General features: G+C 36.4%; 1 protein-coding gene across 1 annotated transcript in view; it reads left to right on the plus strand.

Annotated features, from left to right (window-relative positions):
- The window catches only part of LOC143226981 (bromodomain adjacent to zinc finger domain protein 2B-like), a 166,931-nt gene that overhangs the window by 99,641 nt on the left and 48,587 nt on the right, over positions 1-18,703 (plus strand). The window contains 7 exon segments of the mRNA XM_076458530.1: positions 1,885-1,950; positions 12,877-12,939; positions 13,394-13,471; positions 13,930-14,041; positions 15,775-15,917; positions 16,301-16,405; positions 18,284-18,393. Of these exon segments, the coding sequence (XP_076314645.1) occupies positions 1,885-1,950; positions 12,877-12,939; positions 13,394-13,471; positions 13,930-14,041; positions 15,775-15,917; positions 16,301-16,405; positions 18,284-18,393 (677 nt within the window).

Genomic DNA, 18,703 nt, shown 5'->3' on the forward strand with positions numbered 1-18,703 from the left:
TTTGATTCTAGGTTACATAATTATCATGTAACCTGCTATGAGTTTCAATGGTTATCGAAATCAAATAAAATTATCACAATTTTTAATGTTTCTCATATCATTAAATATTTCAGAATGGTTTTTAATTATGTATGTTCAGCAGCTATAAAGTAATTCTATTATAATTAAAATTAACTATGTTACTCATTGTCATTTTTAATTAACAAATTTGAATATATTCTAATGTTTGTAGATACTGTTTGACCTTTTCTACAGATTCTGACTTGTGGCATTTTTTTTATAATAAAACTTTTAGCGTGTTTTGGTTTGTGAGGCTTTGGTGCATGTGAGAAACATTGTTATGCTCGAAACTTCACGTTAATAGAACATGCATGTTTCTGAATGGTATTAGAGTTATGTCTAAAATCCTGTAAGTTGCAGGTTTTGTTACACATTGATCTTAATTTGTCCACATTGGATTCCAGAGGTAGAATATCTTTTGTGTTTCACACGTCATTGTCCAAATGGTTTTGTTTAACATCAGAACTAATCAGTCAAGCTGAATGACAAGAGTTAGAACATTTTTAGAAATTCCATTCATATATGATATTTATCCCAAATATTAAGTCTACTGATTTCTAACATTCCACCATTTAATCTTTTAACTTCTGTAGCAGTAATATACTCCATGCCAGTAATATACTCCATGCCATTTACTCTTTGCAGTTTCCAACCACAACATTTTTCTAATTTTTTTTTATGCTGTGAAATGCCAAATCTAACATTTATATCCTCTTATCTCAATATCATACTAGGCTTTGTTTGTATCAAGCTAGCATGTGATTACTAAGTGAAAGTTTGAGATTTTCCAGTGGATTTTTTTCACTTATCCAGTACTTATTTTTAAATGGTTAGATTAACTTGGAGGTCACATAGAAATCAGATATTGTTTACTTGTTGCTAAATGTAATAAATTATACACAGTTGAGAATAACATTTTAAACTTGAACAGTGAAAACCACCCAAAAATCAGATGTTTTGTTCTCTCCAGTAGTTTTGTGAATAATAGCACAGTCACTCCAAAGGAACAACATTTAAAATGACACCAGAATCCACAAGGAAAGTCGCACAAGGGTCTATGTAGTTTTATTTATCAGAATGTGTTTTTGTTTATACTTATGGGATACAAAATTTGATCTAATGACATCCCTAATCTACCATTTATCCATTTTGATAATTGCATGTTTAAAAATATTTTTAATATTGCTGAAGAAGAGATGTGATAATGGAGAAACTCACTAGATGTTGGGATTCCAGTTTGTGTATAAGATGTTTTTAAATGTATGTAACACTGTAGTAACTGAATTAAAATAAGTGTTTGCTTTAACACTGTAGTTATTGAGTTAATGTGATTGGTTGTTGTAACATTATAGTTACTGAGTTAACTTAATGGATTGTTTTAACATTGTATTTACAGAGTTAACTTAATGGATTGATCTAACATTGTGTTTACTGAGTTAATGGATTGATCTAACATTGTGTTCACTGAGTTAATGGATTGATCTAACATTGTGTTTACTGAGTTAATGGATTGATCTAACATTGTGTTTACTGAGTTAATGGATTGTTTTAACATTGTGTTTGCTGAGTTAATGATTTGTTCTAACATTGTGTTTAATAAGTTAATGATTTGTTCTAACATTGTGTTTACTGAGTTAACTTAATGGATTGTTCTAACATTGTGTTTAGTCAGTTAACTTAATGGAATGTTCTAACATTGTGTTTACTGAGTTAATGGATTGTTCTAACATAGTAGTTATAGAGTGAACATGTTTTAAGAATGTTAACTTGTAGAATGCATATTTCCTCGTGAGATGTTATTTGTAAAGTAATATTATTTTATAGGAGAGAGAACGAAGAAGACAGCATACATTACTTGTACGAGCATTAGAAGGTAGAAAGAAACATGAGGTATCTATTTTTAATATATTTCTTAGGTTATTCTTAGAAAACATATTTGGAAACCAAAATGGGTACAAACGAAATACTTGCTAATTTGTTGTTTCTGTTTCTTCTTTAAGGCACATACTCAATATTTATAGTACTGAACCAAGTAACTGTCTTATTAACTCCATAGTTCCCAATATTTATAGTACTGAACCAAGTAACTGTCTTATTAACTCCATAGTTCCCAATATTTATAGTACTGAACCAAGTAACTGTCTTATTAACTCCATGGTACTCAATATTTATAGTACTGAACCAAGTAACTCTCTTATTAACTCCATAGTTCCCAATATTTATAGTACTGAACCAAGTAACTGTCTTATTAACTCCATAGTTCCCAATATTTATAGTACTGAACCAAGTAACTGTCTTATTAACTCCATAGTTCCCAATATTTATAGTACTGAACCAAGTAACTGTCTTATTAACTCCATAGTTCCCAATATTTATAGTACTGAACCAAGTAACTGTCTTATTAACTCCATAGTTCCCAATATTTATAGTACTGAACCAAGTAACTGTCTTATTAACTCCATAGTTCCCAATATTTATAGTACTGAACCAAGTAACTGTCTTATTAACTCCATAGTTCCCAATATTTATAGTACTGAACCAAGTAACTGTCTTATTAACTCCATAGTTCCCAATATTTATAGTACTGAACCAAGTAACTGTCTTATTAACTCCATAGTTCCCAATATTTATAGTACTGAACCAAGTAACTGTCTTATTAACTCCATAGTTCCAGGCTTAAGACAATGTGCATGATGTTATATTACTTTGTTTCATAGAAATATTTAGTTAAATGTCTTGAGGACAAAAATAACAATGGATGGGGACAAAATGTCCCACAATTCTTCTTCCAGTTATCTATGTCCCATTGTTGTCCCACAATTCTGCTTCCAGTTATCTCTGTCCCATTGTTGTTCCACAATTCTGCTTCCAGTTATCTCTGTCCCAGTGTTGTTCCACAATTCTAATTCCAGTTATCTCTGTCCCAGTGTTGTTCCACAATTCTAATTCCACTTATCTGTGTCCCAGTGTTGTTTCCACAATTCTGCTTCCACTTATCTGTGTCCCAGTGTTGTTTCCACAATTCTGCTTCCACTTATCTGTGTCCCAGTGTTGTTCCACAATTCTGCTTCCACTTATCTGTGTCCCAGTGTTGTTCCACAATTCTGCTTCCACTTATCTGTGTCCCAGTGTTGTTCCACAATTCTGCTTCCACTTATCTGTGTCCCAGTGTTGTTCCACAATTCTTCTTCTAGTTATCTCTGTCTCAGTGTTGTCCCTCAATTCTTCTTCTAGTTATCTCTGTCCCAGTGTTGTCCCACAATTCTGCTTCCAGTTATCTCTGTCCCAGTGTTGTCCCACAATTCTGCTTCCAGTTATCTCTGTCCCATTGTTGTCCCACAATTCTGCTTCCAGTTATCTCTGTCCCAGTGTTGTCCCACAATTCTTCTTCCAGTTATCTCTGTCCCAGTGTTGTCCCACAATTCTGCTTCCAGTTATCTCTGTCCCAGTGTTGTCCCACAATTCTGCTTCCAGTTATCTCTGTCCCATTGTTGTCCCACAATTCTGCTTCCAGTTATCTCTGTCCCATTGTTGTCCCACAATTCTGCTTCCAGTTATCTCTGTCCCATTGTTGTTCCACAATTCTGCTTCCAGTTATCTCTGTCCCAGTGTTGTTCCACAATTCTGCTTCCAGTTATCTCTGTCCCAGTGTTGTTCCACAATTCTAATTCCACTTATCTGTGTCCCAGTGTTGTTTCCACAATTCTGCTTCCACTTATCTGTGTCCCAGTGTTGTTCCACAATTCTGCTTCCACTTATCTGTGTCCCAGTGTTGTTCCACAATTCTGCTTCCACTTATCTGTGTCCCAGTGTTGTTCCACAATTCTTCTTCTAGTTATCTCTGTCCCAGTGTTGTCCCTCAATTCTTCTTCTAGTTATCTCTGTCCCAGTGTTGTCCCACAATTCTTCTTCTAGTTATCTCTGTCCCAGTGTTGTCCCACAATTCTGCTTCCAGTTATCTCTGTCCCAGTGTTGTCCCACAATTCTGCTTCCAGTTATCTCTGTCCCAGTGTTGTCCCACAATTCTGCTTCCAGTTATCTCTGTCCCAGTGTTGTCCCACAATTCTGCTTCCAGTTATCTCTGTCCCAGTGTTGTCCCACAATTCTGCTTCCACTTATCTGTGTCCCAGTGTTGTTCCACAATTCTGCTTCCAGTTATCTCTGTCCCAGTGTTGTCCCACAATTCTGCTTCCAGTTATCTCTGTCCCAGTGTTGTCCCACAATTCTGCTTCCAGTTATCCGTGTCCCAGTGTTGTCCCACAATTCTGCTTCCAGTTATCTCTGTCCCAGTTTTGTTCCACAATTCTGCTTCCACTTATCTCTGTCCCAGTGTTGTTCCACAATTCTGCTTCCACTTATCTGTGTCCCAATGTTGTTCCACAATTCTGCTTCCACTTATCTGTGTCCCAGTGTTGTTCCACAATTCTGCTTCCACTTATCTGTGTTCCAGTGTTGTTCCACAATTCTGCTTCCACTTATCTGTGTCCCAGTGTTGTTCCACAATTCTGCTTCCACTTATCTGTGTCCCAGTGTTGTTCCACAATTCTGCTTCCACTTATCTCTGTCCCAGTGTTGTTCCACAATTCTGCTTCCACTTATCTGTGTCCCAGTGTTGTTCCACAATTCTGCTTCCACTTATCTGTGTCCCAGTGTTGCTCCACAATTCTGCTTCCACTTATCTGTGTCCCAATGTTGTTCCACAATTCTGCTTCCACTTATCTGTGTCCCAATGTTGTTCCACAATTCTGCTTCTAGTTAAATCTGTCCCAGTGTTGTCCCACAATTCTGCTTCCAGTTATCTCTGTCCCAGTGTTGTCCCACAATTCTGCTTCCACTTATCTGTGTCCCAGTGTTGTTTCACAATTCTGCTTCCACTTATCTGTGTCCCAGTGTTGCTCCACAATTCTGCTTCCACTTATCTGTGTCCCAGTGTTGTTCCACAATTCTGCTTCCACTTATCTGTGTCCCAATGTTGTTCCACAATTCTGCTTCCACTTATCTGTGTCCCAGTGTTGTTCCACAATTCTGCTTCCACTTATCTGTGTCCCAGTGTTGTTCCACAATTCTGCTTCCACTTATCTGTGTCCCAGTGTTGTTCCACAATTCTGCTTCCACTTATCTCTGTCCCAGTGTTGTTCCACAATTCTGCTTCCAGTTATCTCTGTCCCAGTGTTGTCCCAATACCTCTGCTTCCAGTTATCCGTGTCCCAGTGTTGTTCCACAATTCTGCTTCCAGTTATCTCTGTCCCAGTGTTGTCCCACAATTCTGCTTCCAGTTATCTCTGTCCCATTGTTGTCCCACAATTCTGCTTCCAGTTATCTCTGTCCCATTGTTGTTCCACAATTCTGCTTCCAGTTATCTCTGTCCCAGTGTTGTTCCACAATTCTGCTTCCAGTTATCTCTGTCCCAGTGTTGTTCCACAATTCTAATTCCAGTTATCTCTGTCCCAGTGTTGTTCCACAATTCTAATTCCACTTATCTGTGTCCCAGTGTTGTTTCCACAATTCTGCTTCCACTTATCTGTGTCCCAGTGTTGTTCCACAATTCTGCTTCCACTTATCTGTGTCCCAGTGTTGTTCCACAATTCTGCTTCCACTTATCTGTGTCCCAGTGTTGTTCCACAATTCTGCTTCCACTTATCTGTGTCCCAGTGTTGTTCCACAATTCTTCTTCTAGTTATCTCTGTCCCAGTGTTGTCCCTCAATTCTTCTTCTAGTTATCTCTGTCCCAGTGTTGTCCCACAATTCTTCTTCTAGTTATCTCTGTCCCAGTGTTGTCCCACAATTCTTGCTTCCAGTTATCTCTGTCCCAGTGTTGTCCCACAATTCTGCTTCCAGTTATCTCTGTCCCAGTGTTGTCCCAATTCTGCTTCCAGTTATCTCTGTCCCAGTGTTGTCCCACAATTCTGCTTCCAGTTATCTCTGTCCCAGTGTTGTCCCACAATTCTGCTTCCAGTTATCTCTGTCCCAGTGTTGTCCCACATTCTGCTTCCACTTATCTGTGTCCCAGTGTTGTCCCACAATTCTGCTTCCAGTTATCTCTGTCCCAGTGTTGTCCCACAATTCTGCTTCCAGTTATCTCTGTCCCAGTGTTGTCCCACAATTCTGCTTCCAGTTATCTCTGTCCCAGTGTTGTCCCACAATTCTGCTTCCAGTTATCTCTGTCCCAGTGTTGTCCCACAATTCTGCTTCCAGTTATCTCTGTCCCAGTGTTGTCCCACAATTCTGCTTCCACTTATCTGTGTCCCAGTGTTGTTCCATTATTCTGCTTCCAGTTATCTCTGTCCCAGTGTTGTCCCACAATTCTGCTTCCAGTTATCCGTGTCCCAGTGTTGTCCCACAATTCTGCTTCCAGTTATCCGTGTCCCAGTGTTGTCCACAATTCTTGCTTCCAGTTATCTCTGTCCCAGTTTTGTTCCACAATTCTGCTTCCACTTATCTCTGTCCCAGTGTTGTTCCACAATTCTGCTTCCACTTATCTGTGTCCCAATGTTGTTCCACAATTCTGCTTCCACTTATCTGTGTCCCAGTGTTGTTCCACAATTCTGCTTCCACTTATCTGTGTTCCAGTGTTGTTCCACAATTCTGCTTCCACTTATCTGTGTTCCAGTGTTGTTCCACAATTCTGCTTCCACTTATCTGTGTCCCAGTGTTGTTCCACAATTCTGCTTCCACTTATCTGTGTCCCAGTGTTGTTCCACAATTCTGCTTCCACTTATCTCTGTCCCAGTGTTGTTCCACAATTCTGCTTCCACTTATCTGTGTCCCAGTGTTGTTCCACAATTCTGCTTCCACTTATCTGTGTCCCAGTGTTGCTCCACAATTCTGCTTCCACTTATCTGTGTCCCAATGTTGTTCCACAATTCTGCTTCCACTTATCTGTGTCCCAATGTTGTTCCACAATTCTGCTTCTAGTTAAATCTGTCCCAGTGTTGTCCCACAATTCTGCTTCCAGTTATCTCTGTCCCAGTGTTGTCCCACAATTCTGCTTCCACTTATCTGTGTCCCAGTGTTGTTCCACAATTCTGCTTCCACTTATCTGTGTCCCAGTGTTGCTCCACAATTCTGCTTCCACTTATCTGTGTCCCAGTGTTGTTCCACAATTCTGCTTCCACTTATCTGTGTCCCAGTGTTGTTCCACAATTCTGCTTCCACTTATCTGTGTCCCAGTGTTGTTCCACAATTCTGCTTCCACTTATCTGTGTCCCAGTGTTGTTCCACAATTCTGCTTCCACTTATCTGTGTCCCAATGTTGTTCCCAATTACCTGCTTCTAGTTAAATCTGTCCCAGTGTTGTCCCAATTCTGCTTCCAGTTATCTCTGTCCCAGTGTTGTCCCACAGTTCTGCTTCCACTTATCTGTGTCCCAGTGTTGTTCCACAATTCTGCTTCCACTTATCTGTGTCCCAGTGTTGCTCCACAATTCTGCTTCCACTTATCTGTGTCCCAGTGTTGTTCCACAATTCTGCTTCCACTTATCTGTGTCCCAATGTTGTTCCACAATTCTGCTTCCACTTATCTGTGTCCCAGTGTTGTTCCACAATTCTGCTTCCACTTATCTGTGTCCCAGTGTTGTTCCACAATTCTGCTTCCACTTATCTGTGTCCCAGTGTTGTTCCACAATTCTGCTTCCACTTATCTCTGTCCCAGTGTTGTTCCACAATTCTGCTTCCAGTTATCTCTGTCCCAGTGTTGTCCCACAATTCTGCTTCCAGTTATCCGTGTCCCAGTGTTGTTCCACAATTCTGCTTCCAGTTATCTCTGTCCCAGTGTTGTCCCACAATTCTGCTTCCAGTTATCTCTGTCCCATTGTTGTCCCACAATTCTGCTTCCAGTTATCTCTGTCCCATTGTTGTTCCACAATTCTGCTTCCAGTTATCTCTGTCCCAGTGTTGTTCCACAATTCTGCTTCCAGTTATCTCTGTCCCAGTGTTGTTCCACAATTCTAATTCCAGTTATCTCTGTCCCAGTGTTGTTCCACAATTCTAATTCCACTTATCTGTGTCCCAGTGTTGTTTCCACAATTCTGCTTCCACTTATCTGTGTCCCAGTGTTGTTCCACAATTCTGCTTCCACTTATCTGTGTCCCAGTGTTGTTCCACAATTCTGCTTCCACTTATCTGTGTCCCAGTGTTGTTCCACAATTCTTCTTCTAGTTATCTCTGTCCCAGTGTTGTCCCTCAATTCTTCTTCTAGTTATCTCTGTCCCAGTGTTGTCCCACATTCTTCTTCTAGTTATCTCTGTCCCAGTGTTGTCCCACAATTCTGCTTCCAGTTATCTCTGTCCCAGTGTTGTCCCACAATTCTGCTTCCAGTTATCTCTGTCCCAGTGTTGTCCCACAATTCTGCTTCCAGTTATCTCTGTCCCAGTGTTGTCCCACATTCTGCTTCCAGTTATCTCTGTCCCAGTGTTGTCCCCAATTCTGCTTCCAGTTATCTCTGTCCCAGTGTTGTGTCCACAATTCTGCTTCCACTTATCTGTGTCCCAGTGTTGTTCCACAATTCTGCTTCCAGTTATCTCTGTCCCAGTGTTGTCCCACAATTCTGCTTCCAGTTATCTCTGTCCCAGTGTTGTCCCACAATTCTGCTTCCAGTTATCTCTGTCCCAGTGTTGTCCCACAATTCTGCTTCCAGTTATCTCTGTCCCAGTGTTGTCCCACAATTCTGCTTCCAGTTATCTCTGTCCCAGTGTTGTCCCACAATTCTGCTTCCACTTATCTGTGTCCCAGTGTTGTTCCACAATTCTGCTTCCAGTTATCTCTGTCCCAGTGTTGTCCCACAATTCTGCTTCCAGTTATCCGTGTCCCAGTGTTGTCCCACAATTCTGCTTCCAGTTATCCGTGTCCCAGTGTTGTCCCACAATTCTGCTTCCAGTTATCTCTGTCCCAGTTTTGTTCCACAATTCTGCTTCCACTTATCTCTGTCCCAGTGTTGTTCCACAATTCTGCTTCCACTTATCTGTGTCCCAATGTTGTTCCACAATTCTGCTTCCACTTATCTGTGTCCCAGTGTTGTTCCACAATTCTGCTTCCACTTATCTGTGTTCCAGTGTTGTTCCACAATTCTGCTTCCACTTATCTGTGTTCCAGTGTTGTTCCACAATTCTGCTTCCACTTATCTGTGTCCCAGTGTTGTTCCACAATTCTGCTTCCACTTATCTGTGTCCCAGTGTTGTTCCACAATTCTGCTTCCACTTATCTCTGTCCCAGTGTTGTTCCACAATTCTGCTTCCACTTATCTGTGTCCCAGTGTTGTTCCACAATTCTGCTTCCACTTATCTGTGTCCCAGTGTTGTTCCACAATTCTGCTTCCACTTATCTGTGTCCCAATGTTGTTCCACAATACCTTGCTTCCACTTATCTGTGTCCCAATGTTGTTCCACACCCTTGCTTCTAGTTAAATCTGTCCCAGTGTTGTCCCACAATTCTGCTTCCAGTTATCTCTGTCCCAGTGTTGTCCCACAATTCTGCTTCCACTTATCTGTGTCCCAGTGTTGTTCCACAATTCTGCTTCCACTTATCTGTGTCCCAGTGTTGCTCCACAATTCTGCTTCCACTTATCTGTGTCCCAGTGTTGTTCCACAATTCTGCTTCCACTTATCTGTGTCCCAGTGTTGTTCCACAATTCTGCTTCCACTTATTTGTGTCCCAGTGTTGTTCCACAATTCTGCTTCCACTTATCTGTGTCCCAGTGTTGTTCCACAATTCTGCTTCCACTTATCTGTGTCCCAGTGTTGTTCCACAATTCTGCTTCCACTTATCTGTGTCCCAGTGTTGTTCCACAATTCTGCTTCCACTTATCTCTGTCCCAGTGTTGTTCCACAATTCTGCTTCCAGTTATCTCTGTCCCAGTGTTGTCCCACAATTCTGCTTCCAGTTATCCGTGTCCCAGTGTTGTTCCACAATTATGCTTCCAGTTATCCGTGTCCCAGTGTTGTCCCACAATTCTGCTTCCAGTTATCCGTGTCCCAGTGTTGTCCCACAATTCTGCTTCCAGTTATCCGTGTCCCAGTGTTGTCCCACAATTCTTCTTCCACTTATGTGTATTTCTAGGTTTTAAAGACAAAATAATAAATACTAGAACTCTGAATGTATAAAGAAATGAACTTTTTGCATTTTGTGTGTGTGTAACGAAAGAATTGGACTTTTTGTACTGTTTATCTGTGAATTTTTTATGTAGGCTAAAAGAAACTGAAAAGGGAATTGCAGAAAATATAAATACTTTTATTGAAGTTGTAGTTTTCATTTTTCATTTGCACAGTTTTTAGAAAATACTGAAAAAATTGTAGTATGTTTATAAAAATATACATAACAATAAATTTGAAGATAGATGAATAAGTAATAGTATTACAACCTGTGTTCCTGTTGTACTTGTACACCAGGTGTTCCTCATACCATCTAGAGTGTACCTCCCAAACCTGAGGTTTGAAGATATATGAATAAATAATAGTAGTATAACCTGTGTTCCTGTTGTACTTGTACACCAGGTGTTCCTCAGACCATCTAGAGTGTACCTCCCAAACCTGAGGTGTGAAGTTATATGAATAAGTTAACAACCTGTGTTCCTGTTGTACTTGTACACCAGGTGTTCCTCAGACCATCTAGAGTGTACCTCCCAAACCTGAGGTGTGAAGTTATATGAATAAGTTAACAACCTGTGTTCCTTTGACCCATCAGAGTATAACTCCCATCCCTCAGGCTTAAACAAATAACTTTTAGCTTTAGAAATGTAATTTAGAACACACAAAAATATATCAGTTTTCAAAATATACTGTTTAAAACTACTCACTGTTTCCCACTATTTTACTTAACTTACGACTAGCACAAAAAACATTGACTTTCCACTGTTATAATGCTTTGAATTTGATTGTTTAAACAGTGTAATTAGTTTTAAAGATTGAAGTTATCTAAGAGAGACAACAAAAAAACTCAACAAGCATTTAGAGTTGAGGTTTCTAGACATTTTGCACTGGTACCTGTATTTTTATGTCTTTGATGTTTCTTTTGTTGACATATTCTTTGTCCACATTTTTCCTCTTGTAATACTGTTGCAGTCTTGTGCTGACTACATGTGATTATTTAAAGCCTGAGTCTAAGTTTTGTTTTCTTGTAATGGTTTCAGATTTGATCAGAATCTTTTGGACTAATTTTTGGAAAGGCCAATCCACATAACGATAACAGTCCATTAAGTAGCTTAACTCCGTATGTTAGGTTGAAATTATTTCTAGAACCATACAAGAATTGTCATATATTAAAGCACCTCCATTTCATTCAATTAAACTTTCTACTCAATAAAGAATGATACAGATGTTAATTTAAAAATGTAAGCTATAATGGTATTTTGGTAAAATTAGTTTATTGTGTATAATACCTTTACCCAAATACTGAAATACTTATGAAACATGTTTTATACTGTAGCTATATTTATTAGTGTGTTTTAGTTATTTTACTCAAACAAATGTGACGAAGTATGTGTTATGGAACACATATTTACTATGTTTTGTGATTGCACATAATTTTATGTATTTGTAGGCATTTTCTTACTTGGCAGCTATTGAATTAAAAAAATTTGAACCAATCATAGTTGAATAATAACCCATCTAAAAATACACATAATAAACCAACAACATGTTGATTGGTTGTTTAGCACAAAAGTACAACAGCATGAAGAGTGATAATAGAGATGATGTATAAGTGTGTGCACATATTTTAACCTCATGTGCACAGTTTGGTCAACAATACAACATTTTACAGACATATTTAAATATGTGCACAGTTTGGTCAATGTTACAACATTTTACAGACATATTGAAATATCACGTGCACAGTTTGGTCAATGTTACAACATTTTACAGACATATTTAAACATCATGTGCACAATTTGGTCAATGTTGCATTTTACAGACATTTAAATATCACATGCACAGTTTAGTCAATGTTACATTTTACAGTTATATTTAAGATTTGCTGAAGTAACTTGATTATTAGTATGTACCAGTAAACTTAGTATAAATTTCAATTATAAAACATAGTTTAAAGTCTAGTTTTATTACTACAGAAGATTTAATTTCAGAGAGAAACATTGAATAGTTTCTCAGTCTTTACATGTCTGTATCGCATAATGTTCAAAATTACCCATTTTAGGTTTCCTTTATATTCATATATAATCCAGGTTTCCTTTGAATTAGATATTTCTAAGGTAAAATGTAAATTTCTAGCCTGTGAGCTACTTGTTTTACTGAGAATATATGCAGTAAATTAAAACGTGTGCCATGCTCCTTCTATAACATCCTGTCTTTCATAACATTGCTGTTAGAAAACAGTTTTGTAGCCAGCTGAAAAGTTTTATTATTTAAACCTTAGAAAACAAGTATTTTGATAATTTCAATACATAGTTGTATATGTAATAAATGGTAAATTAGACAACTTTTTATTTATCATAATCTTAATAAGGTCATACCTGAGCACCACCTGAGGTTGAGACATCTGTTTGTTTTATATCAGGTTAGGAAAGTGCTACAGTTAATTTTGTGTATTCTGTTTAATTAGTTAAGGAAAGATTTGGTAACAGAGGAGCACAAGGAATAACATGAAGTCTTTAAAGAAACCAGATTGTTTGCTGTAAAGATGTGATAAAACATCTGTTAAAATATCCCCATATAATAGTAAACATGGTAGTTCATTCATTATTTGTTACTGTTGGCTGTCAGTGGTGTCGATATTTAAACACCACGATATCGGTTTTGATTATTTAAACCCATATAGCAACTTTTAATATCTAACTGATGTGAGCTGTATTGCATTTGTCTGCTTTGTAGGAGAGAGAGAGGAAACGGGAAGAACTCCTTCAGGAGAAGAGAATGTATAGAGAAAGAAAAATGGCAAGTTAATTTTGTTTGATGCTCCTGATTTCTCCTGACTTAACTATTATTAGTAACTCCTGATTTCTGCTGACTTAACTATTATTAGTAAATAGTTCCTGTGAATACAGGGTGTCAGGAAAGTAATTGAACTGTTTTGTTAAAAATTGGTAATTTTCTTTATTTAGTTAAAATTATTGATCTATACTCTTGGCTTTTATAAATAATAGTGAATAATTTCACCAGAACTGTCTTTGTAGTAAGTATAATTTTGAACAAACGGTACAAGAGATGTCAGTGTAGTCTTTAAGTGAACCCTATGTGACATGGACGGGTAATGGAGGGTAAGATAATGTAGAAGTTAAGAATGGTATAATTGTTTTGTAACATATAGCTCTGACTGAAGCTTAGCTTTACAAAATATTCTATGTTTTCTATATAATATTACTTGATTTATTTAAACTTTCAACACCAGGAGGAAAGAAGAATAGAGTTACAACTGATTAGAGAACTGAAAAAGCCAGTGGATGACATGATGCTGAAAGACACTAATGTATGTTGAAGTAGATATTGTGAAATTATTTGTATTAACTTCTAGACTTTGTTCATATAAGATATGTATATATTATATAGATATTGAAAAGTTAGTTTATATATATTTGTAAGTTTAATTTTGACTTCATGACCAAGAAAACTTATAAGTGTAATAAATGAACTTCAGAGTTGTGTAAGACTTCGTTGTTTGGTTATCAGTGATCGAATATTTAAATTTGTATTCTGGGCTTAGCCCCTGTATTGGGCACACTGAAAGTAATCCTTTGTGTTTGAAAAAAATAAATAAAAAATTCTAACTTTGTTGACAAAAAAATAAGGTTTACATTTTTTTCACAAGTTTTTGTGGGTATAAATTTTTTATTGCTGATCATATAGTTAGCCAGAATCAGTTTGAATGTTTTTTAAAGGTCAGAATTAGTTTTAAAGAGTTCAACATTGTGCTTTTCATTCCTTTAGCCCCTGCCTGCTCTGAACAGAATTCCTGGAGTGAAGGTGGCTGGAAAAGCATTTGCTAATATCCTTATGGTTTTTGAATTTCTACACAACTTTGGAGATGCACTGGGTTTTGGTAAGCTAGTTTGACTGTAATGACTATTACCTCAAGTTCACTGACACAATACCATAAGTTAATGAATAAGCTTCATACATAATGTTTTACTAACTAATGGCAAGTAGTAAGATTGTAACTGAAGATGACAATAAGAATGTTGTTATTAATATGATTTACCAGCCATTTTGATCCAACATGTTTGTTACTATCCAGTGTATTGATTTAATATGTGTATTACATCATATCAATATTAGGTGATTAATCTTCTGTTTCTTTTCATGATAATTAGAAATCTACTGGAAGTAGGGTTTCTCAAGACAGCAGGTATGGGTATTAAAACTTTAATTAAAATAAAGTACAGAACAACGTTTGACCTATGTCGTCTTCAGGCTAACCCATACCAGCTGTCTTGAGAACACTGTGCTTTTTTCATTCTTCTGTTAGTGTTTCCCACTTAGTGTATAAACTATGTTGCTCACACAGATGTCCATCCAGGTTGTTTCTTTAATGTATTATTGTTGGTAGGCAATATTTAACCTCCTGCTGTTCAGAACATCTACCCTTACAGTATGCATGGCCATGTGGTTAAGGCACTTGACTCGTAATTTGAGGATCGTGGGTTTGAATCCCGGTCACACCAAACATGCTTGCCCTTTCAGCCATGGGGGCATTATAATGTGACAGTCAATCCCACTATCTTTTGGTAAAAGAGCTTTTAACTTGTATTTTTTCCTCTTTAATTATCCTTGGAAAGAACACTGAAGTAACTAGAGGATGGGCTGTAACTTCACCAGCCATATTAACACTGTGATAACTACCAAATACATCAATGTGCTGATGAATGTTATCTGCTTATGATTTACCCTTGAAAAGTCACCTTTGTAGATATTCAGTGTGAATTATTATTTAACATTTTATACTTGGTTCATCATTCTTATGATCTTTGAGAAGGATGATAAAACACACAGATATCAATTGATTCCTGCAGAGAAAGAAGGGTGGAGATATATCCACTGGTTCCTCATGATGTACAAAAGACAGAGGAAATGCCACATGATTTCTGCAGAGACATAAGGGTGGAGACATATCCACTTGTTGCTCCTGATGTACAAAAGACTGAGGAGATAACAATTGATTCCTGCAGAGAAAGAAGGGTGGAGATATATCCACTTTTTGCTTCTGATGTACAGAAGACTGGGGATATACTAAATGATTTCTGTAGAGAGTAAAAACAAAGGGTGGAAATATATACACTTATTGCTCCTGATGTACAAAAGGCTGGGGAGATATTAAATAATTCCTGCAGAGACATAATGGTGGAGATATATCCACTTGTTGCTCCTGATGAGAAAAAGATCAGGGAGATGCCAGCTAATTCCTAAAAAGAAAGAAGGGTTGAAATATACCAACTGGATCCTCCTGATGAACAAAAGATTGTGGAGGTACCAAATGGTTCCTGCAGAGAAACATAAATGGAGAGAGATACCACTGTATCCAGATGAGAAACTGAAAATATAAAGAGGTACACAGATACATTTTTTATATTAAAAACCTCAGTTATAGTAGGACAATACAAACTATAAGTGTTGTCCTCTGTGTCCCCTCTTCTGATTTCTAACTAAATTGATACAGACTTGTGAACTTTTAAAGAGAAAATGTTTGTAAACCTACATGTCTAACCAAGAAATTCTGTCAGTTAAAGATAACGAACTAAGCGACATTCTGATCAAGATACATTTTCTGTATTTCAGATGGTGACAGGCTGCCAACTTTAAGCATCCTCCAACTGGGGTTGCTGAATTTTGATGATAAGTCTGAACAAGAATTACTTTCTGTTGTCAAGCACTTACTAGTTTGTATAACTGATGACCCTGGTGTTGCAAATCGACCAGAGGTAACACTTTAACAGTGTGTGTGTAAATGTAGCACTTTGTTTACAAACAATTGAGACATGAGTAAATAAAAGCTATTGCTTTAATTTGTGCTATCTTGTTATTTGTTTTTTTTACAGTAGTTATTGATAAATATCTATTTCTACAATCTTCTTGTGTGTGTATGATTATATTGTAACATTAAAGCAACAGTTATGGATTTGTTTTTCCTTCTTCAAATCAGCTGATAAAGATGAGATAAGATAGTGGCTCTGATGTATTTTGTATGTTATACAATACTGAATATTGACTATGTTCAGGAACTATTGATATATAATTGATTGACTTTGTTGAGATGCATGCAGGGGAAACCTCTTGTAACTAGATTATTTTGACACTTTTACAGGCTGTCTCTATTCTTAATCAGAATCTACGAGATGTCGATGTAACCAACAACAACGTGTCTGAGGTTTTACGTCTTGTTTTAAATGCTCTTGATGGAACACACAAGGTATAACCTAAGTTTATTTCTAATTAATATACTTGAATTGCTAGTTAAATGTTTTTAAATTGATCTTTAGGTATAGCTGTTAACAATAACTACACTTAAAGGTTAGAGCAGGGTACAGTTAAGCTTAGCAAAATAAAAACAAATGCTGGATGAAGTGTATGAAGTTAGTATTAAATGTAAATATTGATAAACTCGTTAGAAAACAACCATTCCACTGAACATGTAGTTTAAGAAATATTTATTACTAAAAATAACTGTAGGATTGTAATATTGTTGTCTTTCACAAGTTACTTTAATATAAAGTTAGTTTCAAGAATAAAGTACACAGAAAAAAATTGAAGAAGATTAATTATTGTTAATATACTTGTAGTAGACAGGTGTAACAGTCCAAATATTTGTAATAAACGGACAGGTGTAACAATCCAAATATTTGCAGTAAACGGACAGGTGTAACAATCCAAATATTTGCAGTAAACGGACAGGTGTAACAATCCAAATATTTGCAGTAAACAGACAGGTGTGACAATCCGTATATTTGTAGTAAACAGACAGGTGTGACAATCCGTATATTTGTAGTAAACAGACAGGTGTGACAATCCGTATATTTGTAGTAAACAGACAGGTGTAACAGTCCAAATATTTGTATTAAACGGACAAGTGTGACAATCGAAATATTTGCAATGAAGAGACAGGTTTAACAATCTAAATTTCAACATAATTAAATCTAATCTTAATAACTTGGGTTTAGTATGATGATAAACTCATCAAATGAAAGGACTGTAAACAAGTAGAAGAGAAACTTGATGATAAGGTTGTGAATAATTTGTTTTAAAAAGTGTGAATGAAGGAAAAGCTTGTTCCTACTTCTGATAAAGTGTTTAATACTGGAATAAAAAAAAACAAGCTACATCTGTATGTACATCTCCAGAGAAGTGTAGGAAATTGGGAACAAGAAAAGAGATTTATACGTCTCTGAAGAAACATGGAAATAGGTTGACTCCTTTGTTCTTCTGTGAAAAAAGAATGAAAATTTGGAATAAAGGAAAACCTCAACAAAGGTTTTTCAGCATGAAAGTTTTTTTTTTTTTTGTCATTTGGTTTGGGTGTTCTGTTACTACCAACTTTATATGCAGTAAAATGTCCCACAAGCTTTGAAGTTAACAACAGTCTGTTATTGTATATTACACTGAGAGCTAACATTTTCTGATCACACCCACAAAGAAGTTGTTGTGTGAATAAACAAAAATTTTACTTTTTGTTTCAAATATGTTAATAGAAAATAGTTTGTGATTAAAATTATTATATTTAATAAATACTATTGCAATGTATTTACTGATGTACCTCATCAAAGTAACAACTTAAGGAGTTGACAGTGGGTTTTAAATTGATGTTATGAGTAGAAAGGGTTGACAATGGGTTTTAAGTTGATGTTATTGTTACGTGTGTAGACGGACAGTACGTGAACAGTTTCCTTCAATACTGTAAATAAAATTTAATTAACAAGTTAATAAATTAACATAACACTCTGAGAAGTTCTAGCATAAAAAAACATTTGAAACGTGTCTGTTGTGGACAAATTATGTTTCAAAAATTGTTAATATGTTGTGAGTTATTATTAAATTTGTTTACCAAACAGGTTAATTTAATCATTACTGGGGTGTATAGGAAATGGTGATAATTTTAAGCTTTTAGTATTTTTGAAGTTTTGTGTATGTTTTGTGTACATAAAAACTTGGTGTTAAAATAATCAGTATTAGGATTATAAGTTCACAAAAAATGAAGTTTAATGGAGAGAATAAGAGATTAAATAAAGTGAACGTTTTGCAAAATATTTTATTGACCCACATTGAATGTGAGTGAAAGGACTTCTCTTTTTAGATGTGCAAGTGGGTGACAGAACGGCCGTTTTTGTCCTTAAATCCAACACAAAAATCTCAGATTATTGCTTTTTTGTGCAATGAACTCTTATGTAGTCGAGCTGTTCTAAGGTGAGATCTCAAGAGATTTTCCTTCTTTAGAAATTAAATGCATTAAAATGTTGGCAGTCAAGATCGATATTTAAAATACACTGAAGAGTTTTAAAGACAAAAGGTAATCTGGTGCAGGTTTTTACTTTTATAATTTAATCCTCTCCATAGAGGTCATTGTCCAAAATTTAAGCCTTTTATAACATAGCTCTTTATTGTTTTATTTTTAGGTTGGTAAGGATAATGTATATTTTATATTTTTGTGTTTCTTCATTACTGTTATTGTCTCCAAACAATAGTAAATATGAAAAAGTGTAATTTATCATTTTGT

The sequence above is a fragment of the Tachypleus tridentatus genome, chromosome 9, assembly GCF_004210375.1.
Source record: "Tachypleus tridentatus isolate NWPU-2018 chromosome 9, ASM421037v1, whole genome shotgun sequence".
Classification (NCBI taxonomy): domain Eukaryota; kingdom Metazoa; phylum Arthropoda; class Merostomata; order Xiphosura; family Limulidae; genus Tachypleus; species Tachypleus tridentatus.